Source organism: Gopherus evgoodei, chromosome 7 (assembly GCF_007399415.2).
Source record: "Gopherus evgoodei ecotype Sinaloan lineage chromosome 7, rGopEvg1_v1.p, whole genome shotgun sequence".
In the NCBI taxonomy this organism is placed as follows: Eukaryota; Metazoa; Chordata; order Testudines; family Testudinidae; genus Gopherus; species Gopherus evgoodei.
This window is the reverse complement of record NC_044328.1, coordinates 32,297,297-32,315,755: the sequence shown is the minus strand read 5'-3', so window position 1 is coordinate 32,315,755 and position 18,459 is coordinate 32,297,297. Positions and strand designations below refer to the sequence as shown.

Genomic DNA, 18,459 nt, shown 5'->3' with positions numbered 1-18,459 from the left:
AAATATAAACATATATTCAAATATCTAAATTTATGTTATAAAATTATGTAAGATTGCAGCCAAGTCTTATTATTCAAGAAGCTGGATTGGACCCTAAAATACTAACACAAAAGCAGTGACAAAGTATTAGTTGTTTGGGTGCTGGTTATTGTGAGTGTGTTTTTAATAGTCTGTGTAGATGAATTAAATGTTAAGGTTTGTGTCACCGTACTTATATAACCTTAATTTAGGCTTTCTATTATGGAGCAGTGCGTGTTAGTGACTCTGTTGTTAAGAATGAGAATGGAGCTTACTGTATTCTCTAAAATGCACGTAGACGGATTGTCTTAAATTGCTGTACCACATCAGGGCCAGAGATAGAATTAATGGTACAAATTTGGGGTCAGTGGGTGAAGAGATTCCTGAAACACCTCATTTGAAAATTCACTAATTCTTATAACCTTTTCTCTTTTTTTGCCCGTGGTTAGGCAAGAATCTGTAGGCAGGATTCTCATGAAAATGACAACAGTTTCCTTCCCCTGATCTCAGCTAGTGAACTAGTTTCACAGTGCAATCTTAAAAAAGTTACTGCCATTTCTTCCTGGTTCTTTCAGTGCTCAGGGTGCATAAGGCTGATGCAAACCAGAAATTGAAACACAGCATGTCGGTTTCAGCGTGTTCTAAAACTTTCAGAAACGTTCAGGTCATCTTGAAATGTGGTATACCAGCTGAGAGTATGGGATACAGTTTGAGGTATAAATTTGGGTTCACCTAATCAAAAGGTTTCAGAGATACTGCTTTTATTTTTCAGAGTGCTCTAATGTGTAGGCAGATTGCTTTGAAAATAGCTATGCCACATCAGAGTACAAGGTGCAAATTTAGACACAATGTATTGCGGGGTTCCCAGGATAAAGCCTCTCCCTCAAGTGAGCTTTAATTTTTAGAGTGCTTTAGAATCAGACCTGCAGCACTGAAAACAGGGTAGCTGAGAGAGGATATACTCTGCGCATGTCGCAGGTACATAGTGTGAAACAGAACTGGAGAGCTGAGAATGGGCATGCTTGATGTGTACCACAGACACAGGTTGCTGATTTGGGGACCTGAAAATAGGTAGGTTCAATGCATCCTGTAGGCACATAATACTGAGACTGGGTGGGGAGCTGAGATCAGGAAAATTAGCTTAGTCTCATGTTCAGCTCAGTGCTCAGGCTCCTCATGGACAAGTTCAGTAAGAGAGATGCTGAGTGATTAACCTATCGAACAACTCAGCTGCTAGCTTATGCCGAGTGGTAGTGATCTGCAGTGTCAGTGACCGTAAGTTCAACTCTCCCTCCTTGGTTGACTCCCATGATTTAAGTTCATGCAGGTTGGATCTGTAGATCCAGCTAAAAACTATGAGCAATATCCACACAAAAATGTATTCTCTCTGGCCCCTGAACTCCTCTAGGGTCTGATACCAAGAGCCAGTCTAAAATGCACTGATCTGCTGAAAGCCTTGAAAGCAATACACAGTCTAGGACTCCCCTGACCCGTGTGGCAGTATCTCTATCTGGTAACTAAGGTGCTGGAAGGAGTGCCATAAGCTGCCTTTTCACAATCACTTTATCGAAAAAACAAGGAAAATTCACATTCAGAAAAACTTTACCATGGAGTTAAGGTTTTAGATGCCCAGTGCTCCTCATGCCATTCTAGAATGCGAAAGTTTTAATAAATAAAAGGTTAACATTACAAGGAAAAACCAAAACCAAAACATTTGAAAACTTTGCCTTGTGGGGATGGCAATGGAACTGGGAATTTAATAGTTCCTTTCCTCTCACCAACCAAATTGCCATGTTCTCTGCTTGCAGGACAACTCCAAATCAGCACTCCTATTCATACTGTCCAGCAGACTCTCACTGTGCTCTGTGAAGCACCATTGATCCAGGAGATTTGCTGCTGCTTGGCAGGGGCTGAGGAGTAAGATGTTGTGATCTCCTTGAGGGACTCCATAGGGTAGAGAACCAAGGGGGCAAACTTAAGGTGGTATTGGAAATATCACTTTAACTCTGTATTTTCTGGTTTTCCACTGTTTGAATTTTGGCAATTAAACTCACACTCTGGAAAGGCGTAAGGTGCATGGGGCAGTGCTGAGGATCGATATACTGGATTCTTTGTTAATTATGTTTTTTACATGTTAATAGTTTTTAATGTTTGTATGAGTTTATACGGTTGATATGTCATCTCTTGAACTGTTCTTGGCAGTCTTAACTTCAACTTAAAGACTTTTTTAGTTTGGAATTTATTTTAACCACAGTTGAGAGCTTGTTTATAAAGCACAAAACCTTATCTATAAGTAATAAAAATAAATCTCAGAATATTTTCCCTCTTTCCACTTGGTGGTGGTGGTGGGAGAGGCATGAAGTCCAATCTTATAATTATTATTTTTCTAAAAGAAATATATAACTCCCAGATTACTGGAATATTCTGACAATGATTGTGCTGTTTGTAATTATTCTCTTTTAGAATCCTTGGATGAGCTGACCGGTTTGGTAGTGAAGCTATTTTCAGAAGTAGAGAACAAAAATGTTCCATTACCAGAATTTCCTGAACATCCTTTCCAAGAAGAACATCTTCGGGTAAGTTGTGAGACTTTCTGGTATACATTCTCTGAAAACCGTAACTCTGTTTTCCTGTTTTTTTTCATGTAGAAATAACACCATCATACACTTTACTACAACTACTACTACAGGTGTCTATAGACAATACAGCTTAATCTAGCTAAGGTCATAGTTAAAATTGTGCATTTGAATGTGATTGAGAGAAACTGAGAAATGAAGATTACAAATATGTGTTTGGGTGCAAAAGCTTGTGAGTTGAGATTGCTATGATTATAAATGTTGGTTAATTTGTTTCTGAATTTTTAACAATTGTGTTGATAAGAAATGCACATAAATAGCCTTAACTCTTAAGTAAATGTTTTTTGGGTTGTTTTTTTTTCGTATGATATAGGTGTGTATGTAGTTAACAATGTGTATAGGAGGGTATAATACATGCTCCTGAAAAGATGCATGCATCTGAGGAAGTGGGTATTCACCCACGAAAGCTCATGCTCCAAAACGTCTGTTAGTCTATAAGGTGCCACAGGATTCTTTGCTGAAAAGATGAAATACTAGAATTAATGGAATGTTTTATTTTTACTTCTAGCAACTTTACAAAGTGGTACCTATTAAGGACATTAGAAATCTTTGTGTCACGTTTCCAATACCGGACCTTCAAAAATACTATAAATCAAATCCTGGTCATTACCTTGGTCATCTCATTGGGCATGAAGGTCCAGGAAGTCTTTTATCAGAACTCAAAGCTAAAGGTAAGCCCACTGGAAGTGAACTGTTAAAAGTAGTGCATTAAATATGCCATTAAGCCTCGGAGCAATATCTCACTTGAGGTTGACCTTTGAAAATTAAAAGCTTAAATATCAGAGATCAAAATAAATTAAATCTTAATTTTAAGGCATTTTTTAGGTATTCCTTTTTCTCTGTTTGGTTACAAAGAAAACCTCAAATACTGAAACTATTGTTTCTTGGATCCCATTTTACTGTGATTGGTAAATTTCTGTACATATCATTATTTTTATTAAAGTTTAGCCAAATTATTAACTGCAAAACCATTTTACTGAATACCATCCATGCCTACAGTGTATACCACTGAGATATCCATTACCACCAGAATACAAGTTCATGCCGAAAACAACTGCAAAGAAATATATACATTGATATTTCCCTTATGGTAATTATACATATTGCTTTCTCAGAAGGAGTTTTTTTTTCTGTGCCTCTTCTGGGGCACCCTTGATTCTCAAGGGTGGTGTAGCCTCTTATTCCTTCTCTTTAAGGGGCTCAGTGACCCATCTTAGGGCCAATGAGGATTGCAAGGCATGATAAAAGATCAACAATGCCCTCATATTATCTATTGTGTGGTAATAGATGAAAGTGAGGAGGTCCTGACTGGTATCTTCACCAAATATCCTATTGTCAGGATATGACTTCTATGCAGGATAGTAGAGGGACCCATTCCTTTCTATAGCTTGAGTGGATAGACTGGCAGGCCAGGCATCTTTTCTTTGACTGTGTGTGGCTCACTTCCACTTTCTACAGTTTTTTGTGTCCCAAAAATGTGCAAGTTTCTGATGAGGACTCTGTCTTTTGTTTGCAATTCTTGGTGTCTGGCCTGGGGGCCATAGAGTGTTTTGTTATTATGATTGTTCTGTTGTGCAGCGGATGTGACCTGTTGATATGTCTCTTGAAGTTGTTCTTTTAGATGGGTAGTCTGTTGAAAACAGTATACTGAACTGATGTGTCTCCATCTGAAGTGAGGGCCGTGGGCCAGATAGTAATCTTTATGGGCACCCCACAACTTCCAACGTAGGGCATAACATTTGCCAGTTGGGGATACAACCAGAAGCTATTCCACATGTGTATGTTTACTTCACAAGCCTGTACATTGCTTCCCTACCACAGCTGACTAAATCGAACATTCAGGTGCTCAGAGGACAGATCTAGGATTGAAGGATGTTTTGGTAGCAGTGATAAAAGGACACTCTTTTAGGCCTCTACAGTAAAGTCCGTGCATGCTGACATGCTTTTACTACTCCGAGTAGGAGTCCGCTAGCAGAAATGCCAAAACAAAGTTTTACAGGTAGATAGCTTATTGACCAAACATTAGAAGCTAAGGTGAGTGTCCAGTGGCTTCATTATGTGTATAATTGTAGGTATATACAAGATGAGACACTGACTTTAATTGTGTTTCTGATGAGAGTGCTGTGTACCCAACATGTTTTAACAGCATACCGTTGAACCTCTACTTCTGAAGATCTCCCTGTGGGTGATAAAGGGTAGTTCCTTTTTTTTTTTTTTTTTTTTTTAATTTTTCTTGGTACTCTTATGAGGTGTAGCAGCTCTTGATGAGGCAACTTTCAAAATTTCATCCGTGGTCTCTGGATTCTGGTAGGTAACCAGTAATGCGCAATATGTTGTCATATTCTTTCTACAATATGTTGGGAAGTTGATACTTTGTGAGGTAAGCTTGTGCATACCTTGTGAAGTGGTCAGCGATGACTAAAGTATTCCCAATATTCTTAGTCTGTTTCCAAAGAGAGAGACTAGCTCTGTTGCTTCTACACTAGAAATAGTAATGAGAGGGGCTGTCCTCTCGGATATGTCTATACAACAACTAGACACTCAGTCACGCCTCAGTCCAGTCATTTTCTCAGGCAGCTCTGGTAAGAGTTTCTATTCTGTTGTGGTCTACACATGACAGAGTGTCTGCACCAATGTTTATATTTCCAGGATGGTACTTCAGGCTTAAGTCATGAATTATTAACTCAGACACGCAACTTTATCCTATTGCACCCAGTTTTGCAGTAGTGAGTGTATAGGTCAGCAGGTTATCTGTTCTAACTTGGAATTTCACCCCATAGAATTAGTCATGAAACTTTTCTACCGTTGCTCACTTGAGCACAAGGATCTCCAACTTGTGAGCAGCATACCATTTCTCAGAGTCTAATGGTCTTTTGCTAGCAAATGGCTATACAATGTTACCCTTCTGGATGCTCCTGGTAAAGCACAGCTTCATGCCCACTAAGACTGGCATTTGTTTGTAGGATGTAAGGCTTTTTGCAAAGTATTTACGTGCCAGATATGCTAAACATTCATATGCCCCCTTATGCTTCGGCCACCCTTCCAGAGGACATGCTTCCATGCAGTATTATCTCCTGTAAATGTAAACAAACTTGTTTGTCTTAGCAGTTGGCTGAACAAGAAGTCGAACTGAGTGGACTTGTAGGCATTGAAGTTTTACATTGTTTTGTTTTTGAGTGCAGTTACATAACCAAAAAAAAAAAAATCTACATTTGTAAGTTGTACTTTGTCATGACAAAGAGATTGTACTACAGTACTTGTATGAGATGAATTGAAAAATACTGTCTCTTTAGTTTATCATTTTTACAATGCAAATATTTGTAATAAAAATAATATACACATTAATTTAAATTACAGCACAGAATACAATACATATGAAAATGTAGAAAACCATCCAAATATGTAATATGTTTCAATTGGTATGCTATTGTTTAACAGTGTGATTAAAACTGCGATTAATCGTGAATAATTTGTTTTGAGTTAATTGCATGAGTTAACTGCGATTAATTGATAGCCCTACTATTTATAGTTTCAACCCACTCTCTTTTAGCTGATCATGGACTTTCATGAGCCAAATTTCATGCTTCTCTAGGTGCTGTTGAATGTGGCCAAGTCATGAAGCTATACGAAGACTGCCATCAGTCTCTCTCTGCCTTCTCAGTCAGTCCCTGGAATGTGGCCGAGGCACCTGGGATGTCTTGGGCCATGTGCTTGAACTGGTAGAATCTAGTGGACAAATGAAGGCAATTTTCTCCTTGAACTATACCCCCACTGGAATCTAGTAATAAACACAGTACAAATGCCATTTGTACCCAGTCAGACAATCCAAAATCATCCACTCATGACATCCTGTATTGGGCAGAATAGTCCTGTTGTTGGGTATCCAGTAGTTGATTTGCATGTGGACCGTACTGATTTTCTTCCTGGTCAATACAATGGGAGAAGCATGCTGCCTTCTTGACTCTCTGGTAATGCCAGCAGCCGTCAGCCGGTGCCAGTATTACCGGACGTCTTCCACATCAGCTGGGGCAAACTGCCTGGATCTCTCCATGAATGGGATTGTGTTTCTGGGAGCTCCTGGGAGCTGCTTCTCTAAAGCCCCAAACTGGCAAGGGGACTACAGTTTACATGCACATATCCTCTTCAGCTTCTGATAATATTGTGTGAATTTAATCCTTCTTTTAACCTGTCTATGAAATAGGTACTCCACATATAAATTGTTTGACACACATTTTCTTCAGAGTGCATATGTGTATATATAAATTACTATCACTGAAAATGTTTAGTGAAACAGCATAAATCAACACACTTTTTTTGAAATATGTTTTCTTCTTAATTTCATAGGCTGGGTAGATACTCTTTTTGGAGGACAGAAAGAAGGTGCTAGGGGTTTCATGTTCTTCATCATTAACGTGGACCTGACAGAGGAAGGGCTTTGTAAGTGAAGAATTGTTTTTCAGTCTCCTCTTTTAAAAAGCAAGATGCACTCTGGCTTTTATTCTCTTATCCAGAGAGACTAATTATATTAAGAACTTACAAACTGATACATTTATGTACATTGACTGTGCCCCGTGAAAGTGTTCTGGACATTGATCCTCTTAATAAGTTGACAAGCGTGTTGTTTACCAAGCAATGAGAAACCAACTGTAAATGAATGTATTGAATAAGACCATTTCACAAAAGAAATGTTTGATATTAATTTCTCCTCAAATATAATAAGCTGTTACACTATACATGCTAGATGGTACATACCATATAAATCTGTATTGAAATAATAATGCTTATATGCACAGAGAAAAAGTAACCTGTTCAAAGTATTATTATATAGAAAATAAAGCTTTGGTTCAATAAGGTACTTAAACACATGCCTCATTTCATTTCACCGTGCACATACTTCAATACCTTGTTGAATTAAGTCCTAATTAACCAAAGTTGAAGACTTTTTATTTTTTTTCATAATTATTTTAAGTCTATTTTTTAGGTGAAGACATTGTTTTTCAAGATGCAGAAAGGAATATTTTAAGTGTGTAATCTTTGTTTTTCAGTGCACGTTGAAGATATAATTTTGCACATGTTTCAGTATATTCAAAAACTACGTGTAGAAGGACCTCAAGAATGGGTTTTCCAAGAATGCAAGGTAGTTTTATTTTATAGTAGTAATTCTCTATTTAATCTGTTTTTATAGATAGAATTTGGATGTTAGAGGATCAAATTCCTGTTAGGGCTGTCCAATCCCTATTAGAATTTCTTTCACAAATCTACAGAAGCAGTTTGTATGACTCTATAACATTTATTAAAAAATTAAAGCAGAACTTTATAATTAGAATACACCAGTATTTTAAATATAAATACAAAATGCTATTTCTGAGCCAGATGAGTGGTCTAGATCATAGTCCTACCTTCTGTGGCTGCATAGAGGTGTCAGGAGAAGTATTACATCCCCCCTCAATGCACTTGCCTGGTTTTCTTCCATCTTTATGACAGGTGTGGGAGAAAACAGGAACTGCACACCTGGGTAGTGAGTGGGGAATGGATGGGACCACCTTCTTCCCCATGTATCAATGGGCACAATTCTGTTGGCACAGGCATGTGGGGGGGGGGTTAGTATTCTCTATTACCTTGTGGAACAAGAGCTTAGGAAATTACTTGATTGGACTCCTCCTGGGCAGTAGAGCTGTATCCTGCACCTTCTACAGAACTAATTATTAAAGTGCAGTCTAGTTCTGTGTGATTGTGTGTACATAGATAGCAAACTTGGAAAGTGCTTTGTTAATACTGAGTAATAAAATTTCGCTTCTCAGTGGTGATGTGAAATGTAATACAACCCTTTACTCATAAGAGTGTTTCCATTGGGTCACTGGAACTACTCACGTAAGGGGTTACTCATGCAAGTGAATGTTGCAGGATCAGGGCCTTAGTTATACCCTGTCAAACTTAGTAACTAGTAATAGTTTCCCCTTAGACTATTCAGAAGATCTTTATCTACTTGACAAGATATAAGATAATATCCGATGTATAGAATGATTAAGGGTCTTATCCAGTCATGTACATATCTAGATTTCAAAGCTTTACAAGCTGCAGAATGCCATAGACTGTAACTCCATAACAGATAGTTGTACACTGGAGAAAATGTAATTTGTTTCACGAGGTACTTACTAAATAAAAAAAAAATGTCCTTGGTGCACAGACAGAGGTCTTGTGGGACTACATTTTTGGAAGGAAATATAATGTTATCAGCTCTATTCCTCCCATATTGTGCTACGCCTTAGCTGCAGTTTCTTCCTTCCGTCAGTGCTGGATTCACACAGTCTGCAGGATTTTAGAGAGACAGAGTCAACTGAAAAAAAATCATTTTTTCTGTCTGAATACTTTTACTTACTTTTGCTACATGTACTACCTAAAATTATTTAGGGAGTTCTGTTATTGATGGCCATAAGGTCCCTTAAAAATCTTTCCTTGTTGACAGTCAGAAGAAAAAAGTTACTTTTCCCCTGTTGTAACAGTGTTGAGGAAGGCCTTTCTCTTTCTCTCTCTCTCTTTTTCTATTTAGGTGTGAAGTTTTGTGTGTTTTTTTTTAATTTTGTGTAGATATGTATATTACTCTGCAAATTAGCCATTATAAGCAAATATACATGTTGTTCTGTCAAACTAGTAGCACTTGACCATGAGACTATTGACCATTTGTGATCATGATTTGAAACACTGATTACCTGTTATACCAAAATACAAACTACAGAGTATAAATATAACTTACATGGTGTAACCATGAATTACACTAACTAGGACTCCCATTTTAGTGAATTCATTTTTTAAGTTCTTCCCTTTCAATTGCCACTTCACATCAAACCCCTGCTTTTCAACCGCATGGCTTTCAGGAGCCCCTGCTATTATGTCTCTTCATCCTTTTGTTGTAGAGGGACCAGCAGTGCAACCGTTGTCTTCTTTATTCCTGCCATCTTTATGCCAAGGGTTTGCAAAGAGATGTCTCTTTTTGCTCTCTTTGTAATACAATCTGAGAGGAGATTTCTCCAGTTCATATGGTTAAAGGCAGCACCAGGAAAACCTTTTCTCACCCTCCTGGTTCCTTGTTATGCCTTCTGCAGGTGCTCTGAAAGGCTTCTGCCTCTCTGTTTCTACCATTGGCTGACTGATCAGGAGAAAAAAGGGAAAAGCGCAGGTGTTAGTTTCTTTATTCTTGTTCATTGTAACACTTTGAATATTTCATTCAAAAACTTAAACTTCTGTTTCCAAAGAGCTATTTTGGATGAGTGTTCCTGTTGGATTCCAACCCTTTGCTCACATATGCTAATTGGGCAGCTTCCTCCTCTTACTTCTCCCCATCAACCTCTCCAGTTTATCCCCACTCAGCCTCTAGTCTTGATCCCTACTCTAGAATTTTTCTTCAGTTCCATGTTGCTGCTCCTCTTTCTCAAGATCCTGCTGTGTAAATTTTACTTTCTCCTCCATAGCCTTCTCACAGCGGCCAGAGCTCATTAAATTTCAACAGCTTGGTCCCCCCCACCCCCACTCCCTATGAAGTTTCCTTGGATTTGGATATGTGAAGAGAGGAGAAAAGAGTATGAAAGCTTTACAGGCCTTAAAAACAATCTTAGGCTCAGTTTCCATAAACAATATAACACTTTCTGTAAGAATTAATTGGAAACCACTGCAGGAGATATACAGTCTTACAAAAAGATAAAAAATAAAAATAGAAAATGTAATCAGAGATTTTTATCATGCTCTTTTTGGGAGGGAGGATAAATCACAATATTGATAAGTTAAATCAAAATGGTTTTCTGGTAATGAAGAATATGACTTAGCTGTATAGTTCTCTACTGTGAACAGTGGTAGGGGTGGTATGGATCCAAGAGACATTATTGGAATCAACTAGTGTGCACTGAATTATTTTATGTCAAATAATAACTACTACACTTTTGTGTAACTGAGAGGAGAGTTTGGCCTTTCGTGTTTCAAACATATACAAAAGTCAACAATATGTTGTACTTTAGGCGTTCTAAGAAAAACGGAAAGAATATTTGTTATAGCCAGTTTGAGTATTTAACGTGCCCATAGTAGTAAGAAATTGATGTAAATCCTGATAAGGCTTTGTCTGTAAGAGAAGTTGTACATCAAGAATCTTCTTCAGGTGGTGATGGATTTATTAAATGTTATTGCTTAGGGCCTAGGAGCTGCAAGACCCCTCATGTGTGAGTCGGGGAGGATTTAAGGAGAGAGGAGTCTCAGAGCTGGGTTGGGAGCAGATCCTTCCTAGTCAGCTCTGCTTGGCAGTTACAAGCCTTTGATCTTGCCACCTTTCTGTTCTTTGTCCTTCTGAAGCTGAGCTGCTTTTTGAAGCATTTGAATGTAATAGCCGATATCACTGGACTACTGTCTAAAGAAGTCGTCAGCCAGTGATATAAAATCATGGGATTTTCAGTTATTGTATGGTATATGATAGTGTACAAAAAAAGGTAATACACTGATTCATTTGGTTATTTAAATTGGTAAGCAACTGACAGGCATTTGATCAAATGTCCAGTCCTTTTATTTTCAGTTATTTAACTAAATGACTAGTTTGATCTTGAGTGTAAAGTGTATTAATTAAACTTTGATTATTCTTACAAAGTAGATAATGGCTTTCCCATGCATAATTTGATTTAATTTTTTCTTTTAGGATCTAAATGCTGTGGCTTTCAGATTTAAAGATAAAGAAGAACCACGAGGTTATACATCAAAGCTTGGAGGGATTTTGCATGTAAGTAAAGCATTTGTATTTTCGGCAATCTCTGAATGGAAAGAAATACGTTACTATTCTTCTACAAGTGATGGTCTCCGTGCGTATTGCACACATGAGTTTGCATGTGTGCCATGCACCTGAGTCTGGAATCTTTTTACAAGCAGTGTCATTTGGCCCTTACATGCCCTGTAGTTCTCCTCGTGCTCCGATCCAAGGGCATAAAGGGTGGTGTGGGAAGATGCCTCTCCACTTTCTTCTTTCCGCCACAGAGTCTGAGTTGGAATCACTGGTGTCATCAGCTCCTTTCTGCTGCATCATAGCTTTAAATATGTTGTGTATAGTTGGTTTTTAGAAGTCTAGTAGTTTTTATGGCATAGTATAGCATAGTATACTTAGTATTTTTACCCTATTTCTTCCCCACCTGGGAAATTCAACCTCTTCACCTGCACACAAAAAAAAGTCTGGGATTATGCCCAGAGTCCAAAAAACAATTTTTCCTGCCCTCACTCTCTTTTTTTTTTTTTTCTGTGAGCAACAAACATCAACGCTGCGTCTGCTGCCTAGGTGAGGCTCGCACCTCCGCCAAGTGCTGCATATGCCACTCTTCCTCCCCCGCCCCCCTGTCACTTCTCACCCCTCAGTTGAATTAGGGGGTTGGGAGCAGAGACTTAGAAAATATCTGATGGAGAAGGCAATGTAGCTGGTATTCTTAGGGTCCCTGGGCTGGGAACCGGAGTAATGGGTGGTCCTGGGTCCCGTCCCCCCCCATAGGCCACTGGGGAACTAGCCTACAATTAGATAGTGATAAATACCCAGAAGGGGAACTGAATTAGGTAGTGGCCCCGCTGAAGAGCTGGGACAAGCATAGACCAAGAGGGTGAAACAATTGCCTCCTGGAAGGAAGCCCTGGGGTACAGCCTGATACCAGGGCCCGGACTGTTTAAAGACTGTAGAGACACCAGACCAGAAGGGGTGCTTGTGAGAGATGGGTGCCACACGGTTACAGGGACATTGTTCCATCAGAGGAAGAGATTATCCCAAGAATGCAGAATTGTTCTCCCATCCCACCAGGGCCGTAGCAACAAAGAACGTGGCCCCCTCCGAACATATGTCTGGGGCCCCTTACAATGCAGAAACTGGATGCAGTATTTATTTTATACAATATACAGGGTTCATATTATGTATACATAGGCCTACAATGTACATGTATTCCATATTTACGCAAAGCACTTCTTTCGAGCCGTGTTCTCCGCAAATTGGTTAATCAATGCGTCATAGTCCAGAGATCTGGCAATCTTGTTTTCGACTGAGATAACTGCAAGCTCAGAAAGCCTGTCATCTGTCATGGTTGAGGGCAGGATATTCTTGATCAGTTTCATTCTGCTGAAGCTCCTTTCAGCACCAGCGACAGTAACTGGTGTGGTCAGAAGAATTCTGATGCAAATGCAAAGATTCGGATATATCTCCTGAAGGCTGTTCTTGTATATGTACGTTAAAAAATTGTTTGCAGTGAAAAATCTTCTCTCTTTCTCGATGACATAAGTAAAACGATTCAATTCCATTGTGAGTTCGTTGGCATCAATGTCTCCCATTTTTCTTTCAAAATTTTTGCTGTGATTCTCCAGTTCATTTTCTCTGTGACACTGCTTCAGGCTGTTAGCGTTGTACAGAAATCCAAATAACTTATACCACTCCAAGAGTTGGTCAAATTGTGACGAAACAGAAGATATGGCCTGATCAGTGAGAACAAGAAAGAACTGCAATTTGAATTTTTCTTCGGCAGAAAGACGACTCGAATCATCAGCACATTGGTAATCAAACGTTCTCTTCTTACGTCGCACCCTGGTTTCTGGAAACACCTGCTCAATACCCATATACTCTGCTATTTCACGTGCATTTGTGACCACAGAGATATATCCTGTATTTCGATAGTCTTCCAAAAACTTAATTGTAGCACCGACTTCTGCCTGCAGTACGTCAATTGACACATCTGGTGACTGAATTAATTTGCTGGTTTTATTGACGTGTAATAGTATATCGTACCACGTGTACACAGTCAGAACAAAAGGCCACATAGTAACATGGTCTAAAAGCTCACCGGCTTCTATTGCTGTATTGCCATCTTTCTTTTCGAGCGCATATTCTCGCAAAGATGACAAAGCATTGCACAATTCTTCAAGGTGATAACGCAATGGCTTCACAGCATCAATTCTCAACTCCCAACGAGTGTCCGATAACCCTTTAGCAGATATTGGCATATGTTCTTGAAGTATATCCCAACGTAAAGTGAAGAAGTAAAGTCTTGATGACCTTTGCCTGTTTCATGCTGCTGAAGTCTTTTTGACAGTGCTTTCCAAGCAGATGTTCCACGACGTAGCGGTATGTCGCCAGTGCCAAATAATTTACAATAAAAACAAAAAATGGCCTCTTTCTGAACTGAGTACATTAACCATGAACGTCTTATTTTCTCGCCATTTGCCATGGTTCGATAGAAATGAGTACTTGTGAACCTCCGCCTTTCCTCGTTAAATGGAAATTCGTAACTTCATTCTGCTGCGGTGGGCCACGTGCAACAATGTCACACACTTGCCTGTCCGATATTATAGACGGCCAATCTCCTGGATCATCAGTCAGTGGTTCAGATTCAGATACTTCTTTCCCGGCAGCAGCTGGAATATCTGTCAGAGTTTGTTTGGTAGAACAACTGGCTTCACCTTCGACCTCACTTGAAGCACTTCTGGATACTTCTGGATACGATTCGTCGCTGCTCGCACTGTCCGTTTCATGTGCCTGTACGTGTACGTTGGATTGCAGCGCAAAATACATTGACAACTTTGGAATTTTCTCAAGTTCCTTCTCGGCATCTTCTGCTGCCTTTCGTTTACTAGCTCCGCTCTTGTACATTCTCTTAGACATCACAAAGCACGCTTCTGCGTTGGAAATGATAAAAAACTAAACAACTAAATTAATAACATTTATCCGCCGACCGCCATTATGAACGCAAATACACATTCTTTGAATGGGTCCAACTAAAATTTGAAACTGACCGACAGACGACTGATGTAGCCAATAGCATTATGATGTATCATAATGACTTCACAGTTTTGTCAGTAAAACCGACATGGATTGTGCAATAGCATCAATAAATGTCATTTACCTAGTTATACCTTACATTTTTTTTGCCACCTTTTGGGGCCCCCTTCCTTGCGGGGCCCCCTCCGGTCGGAGGGTACGGAGGGTGCTCGCTACACCTCTGCATCCCATCTGCCAGGCTTGAGGAGCAGCCATCAGTACCATTGATTCAGCTGGTAGTCTGGGATCCAGGCTTCTCTTCTGATGAGTTAGAGGTTCCGTGGGAGTCTCTGTAGCACAGGGTAGATGCAGCTCCAGATTCAAGCCTAGAAGAGCAGGGTTCCAGCCTCTGACCAGACATGACTGGCCAAGAGACATTTGATACCCTATGTCATTGGGTGCTCCATTCTGCTGGCTGTGTTCCCTTTAAACCATGCAGCTGCCCAAGAGTCAATCAAGTGTTGTGCACTTGATTAGCAGAGCTGTGCACATCTGGCGATGTGTGTTCAGGTGTCCCCCCCCTTGCTGTTCTGCAGCCGTGCTGCTCCTGCCCTCTCCCTTGGAGCCCCAGACCAGCTGCTCCCAGGACCCCCTTGCTTGCTGTACTATGTGGAAGTGGGAAGGGGAGGATGCTGATGTCAGGGTGTCCCTTCCCCTATGTAACCCATCTCCGCACAGCAGGAGTGGGGGGACAGGGCTTAGCTGCTAACAGCTTCTGGGGTCTGAAGGAGCCAAACTGGCACCATCAGAAATTAGGCAAGTCCAGCCTGACAGACAGCAGAGCCATAGCCAGGCTGTCTAGGAGATGCACTGATTTCAGTAGCTCCCCCAGGCAGTTTCCATTGTTAGGCAATGATAGAGATCCCAGCAGGAAAGTACAGGTGCCATTGTCACTCCTTTGGCATACACACCAGAGACTCAATGGGGGATCTTAGACCTAAAGTCGTGCTACTACAGCTTGAGCTAAAGAGCTAAGTCTCTATATCTGCGGGCAGTAGCAACCCATATGCTCTGTGAATAGGCACAGAGGTGGACCAGTAACACATGGTTGTGCTGTTACCTGGTGAAATCCTTGCAATAGCTTGCTTGCCTTCCCCAGTTTGAATCCTAACTCCACCATCACTGCCTGCAGAGGTTGCAATTTGTACCTCACTTTGTGCCCATTGAACACACAGTCCAAAAATTAACTTTTCCTGTAAATCCAGCTTACTCTGTAGAATCTTAAGGAAAATGATTGTATTACTTGGCGTTCTAAAGAAATATTTGAAAACCCCAAATTACTGTAGCAGTATATATCATGTTCTTAGATACTGGACATGTTCTTTTATTTGAAAAATTAGCTAAGTTACAGGTATAAGGATCATTTTAGAGTTCTGAAACTTGAATTCTTGAGTCTGTGTACACATAGTGTTTGCTGCTTTTAACTTTAAAAATATCCTCCAGGGGTCACTATCTTATCATATTATTTTTACTTAGTTTTATATTAATAACCACGATAGTTAGGTTGGCTTATTAGATTACCGTATAATAATGTATACAGAACCTAATATAAAAGCTCTCTGTTCGTCATAATAATTAGTTTTAAATTCCATTTTAGCTTAATGCAATAAGGCCTTTTTTTTTTTTTTTTTTGCTTTAAAATGTTTTCTGTTCAAAAGGTTTTTAAAATTTTTTTTTTAAATTATTATTATTTTAGTATTATCCCATAGAAGAAGTGCTTGCTGCTGAATATTTACTTGAAGAATTTAGGCCTGATTTAATAGAGATGGTGCTGGATAAATTGAGGCCAGAAAATGTCCGGTAAGTTACTCTGCAATAACTTTTATATTTTAAACCAAATATTCTGTGATGAAAATAAATGAATAAGTGAATGTAACTACTACTACTAACACAGACAGATGGGGAAATGAAAGTAAACAATGAGACCAAGTATTTGGGTGACTTTATTTGATCCATTTGTGCTAAGAATTGTGACAGGGTGATAGAGGCGTAGCACACAGGAATTGTGGTAAGACAAGCTAGTTCTTATTTGTTTATCCACTTGGATATGTGCCATGTCACAGTTAAAAAAAAAAATTAGACAGTTGTCACATGCCAGGGTCACTAATCATGTGGCTACTTTTCACACATGTGTTAGGGGATTTTGCATTTTTATTTTTATTAGCATGCAGTTAGGGCTACCCATCAGTTGTTGGTTTATTTTGCCTTTTAAACTTGCCGGTATGTCTATGTCCACATTTCTGTAAATCTATCATAAATCTGGGTTGATTTGGTTCGGTTGGTAGCGGTTGAGCCAAGGGATCATGTCCCATATTAGGACTTGGCCCTTACCCTTAGTTTACAGTGAAGTGTACAGCGAGAGGACAGGAGTGCAAACTTCAGTTAAAATGTTGTTTCTTCTTGACTTTGGCTGACTGGATGAAAGTGAAGGGTCTCATGACACCTTTTGTGAAAGAAAAGTAATGTAACGTATCTTGCTAATTTTTAAAATGCGCATGGGGCGTACTTAACTGCGTAATTTTGTATATGTAACTCTTCTGCTATGCTATTATTTGTTGCTCTTAGCTGTTACATCTTGTCATATATTTAAATCGTAAGCTCCCTAGACAGGCAAATTGCCGCCTTATTTGTTTATGTAATGCCTAGCAAACATTTGAGTGCTCAAGAAACAAAACATAATTAATTCTAGCGGTAGACTTCCCTTTAGCAGACATTATCAACAGTTTTGCACTGTTACTTTCCCCAGTTTTGCTCTTGTGAGTGCATGGACTGAGTAGCATGAGTTTTTAACTCTCCCTTTTACTTCCAGAATTTCCCTTTGGTACTTTTTCAGGAGCACAAAATGGCTGTTATGGTTAAGAGGAAAACGTGTAGGGTATACGTCTATACTGCAGTTTAAACACCTGCAGCTGAACCATGTCAGCTGACTTGGGTTTGCATGACTTGGGCTGCGAGGCTTCAAAATTGCAGTATAGATGTCTGGGACCATCCCACTCGTGGGGTCCCAGAGCTTTGGGCTGCAGCCCCAGCCCGAATGTCTACCCCACAATTTTACAGCCCCATAGCCTGAGCCCTGTGACCCCGAGTCTGCTAAAACCTGGACAGTCATGGGTGTTTAATTGCAGTGTAGAGATATGTTTTCCTCTTCATCGTAACAGCCATTATATGCTCCTGAAAAAAGTAACTAGCCAAGCTAGACACACCCATAGCTACTCCATTTGTAGCAGGGCAGTGTAAACCAGCCTGACTAGGTCTCTAATACTTCTTATGATAAACCTCCCAGGCCTGGTCTACACTGGAGCGGGGATAGATCTAAGATACGCAACTTCAGCTACAAGAATAGCGTAGCTGAAGTCAATGTGTCTTAGATCGACTTACCTCTTGTCCTCACGATGCGAGATCGACGGCCGCTGCTCCCTCGTTGACTCCGCTTCCGCCTCTCACCCTGGTGGAGTTCCGGAGTTGTGGGGGAGCGTGTTCGGAGATCAATCTATTGTGTCTAGACGAGATACGATAAATCGATCCCCGATAGATCGATCACTACCCGCCAATCCGGTGGGTAGCGTGGACGTACCCCCAGCCATTGTTTTGGTGTTCTCCAAGGCAACAAACATCAGCCTCAAATTAAGCTAGCGAGGAAGCTAGAGTTCAACAACAAAACAGCTTTATGTTCAGATAGTTCCCTAGGCTTCCAAGATAGGACTTGGCCTTGGGAATGTGACTTTTTCTCCTTGTCTCTCCTTCCTGCCTCACCTACTTTTTCTGATAGTCAAGATCTTTGCATCTTGCAAGAGCACGTCTAGAGAACTCTTTCATTTTTGCCATCCTCAGGCAAATACCTGCATTTATTAGAAAAAGACCTACTATTAAGGCCTCCTTGGTTCCACCATTAAAAGCTAAAAACATTCCTACGCCCTTTGTCCCATCTGACAATGTATCCTTAAATATTGTGAGTTGCGTTTTTAATGAAAAGCACTAACCTAGAACTTTCCAACA

The 18,459-nt window shown here is 39.9% G+C and overlaps 2 protein-coding genes across 4 annotated transcripts in view; both read left to right on the top strand.

Annotated features, from left to right (window-relative positions):
* The window catches only part of LOC115654547 (insulin-degrading enzyme-like), a 220,590-nt gene that overhangs the window by 34,729 nt on the left and 167,402 nt on the right, over positions 1-18,459 (top strand).
* The window catches only part of LOC115654546 (insulin-degrading enzyme), a 109,439-nt gene that overhangs the window by 33,049 nt on the left and 57,931 nt on the right, over positions 1-18,459 (top strand). For all 3 annotated transcript variants that reach the window (XM_030568929.1, XM_030568930.1, XM_030568928.1), the window contains exons 6-11: positions 2,482-2,594; positions 3,163-3,325; positions 6,999-7,091; positions 7,700-7,791; positions 11,329-11,409; positions 16,160-16,263. In XM_030568929.1, the coding sequence (XP_030424789.1) occupies positions 2,482-2,594; positions 3,163-3,325; positions 6,999-7,091; positions 7,700-7,791; positions 11,329-11,409; positions 16,160-16,263 (646 nt within the window). The remainder of the gene's footprint in view (positions 1-2,481; positions 2,595-3,162; positions 3,326-6,998; positions 7,092-7,699; positions 7,792-11,328; positions 11,410-16,159; positions 16,264-18,459) is intronic.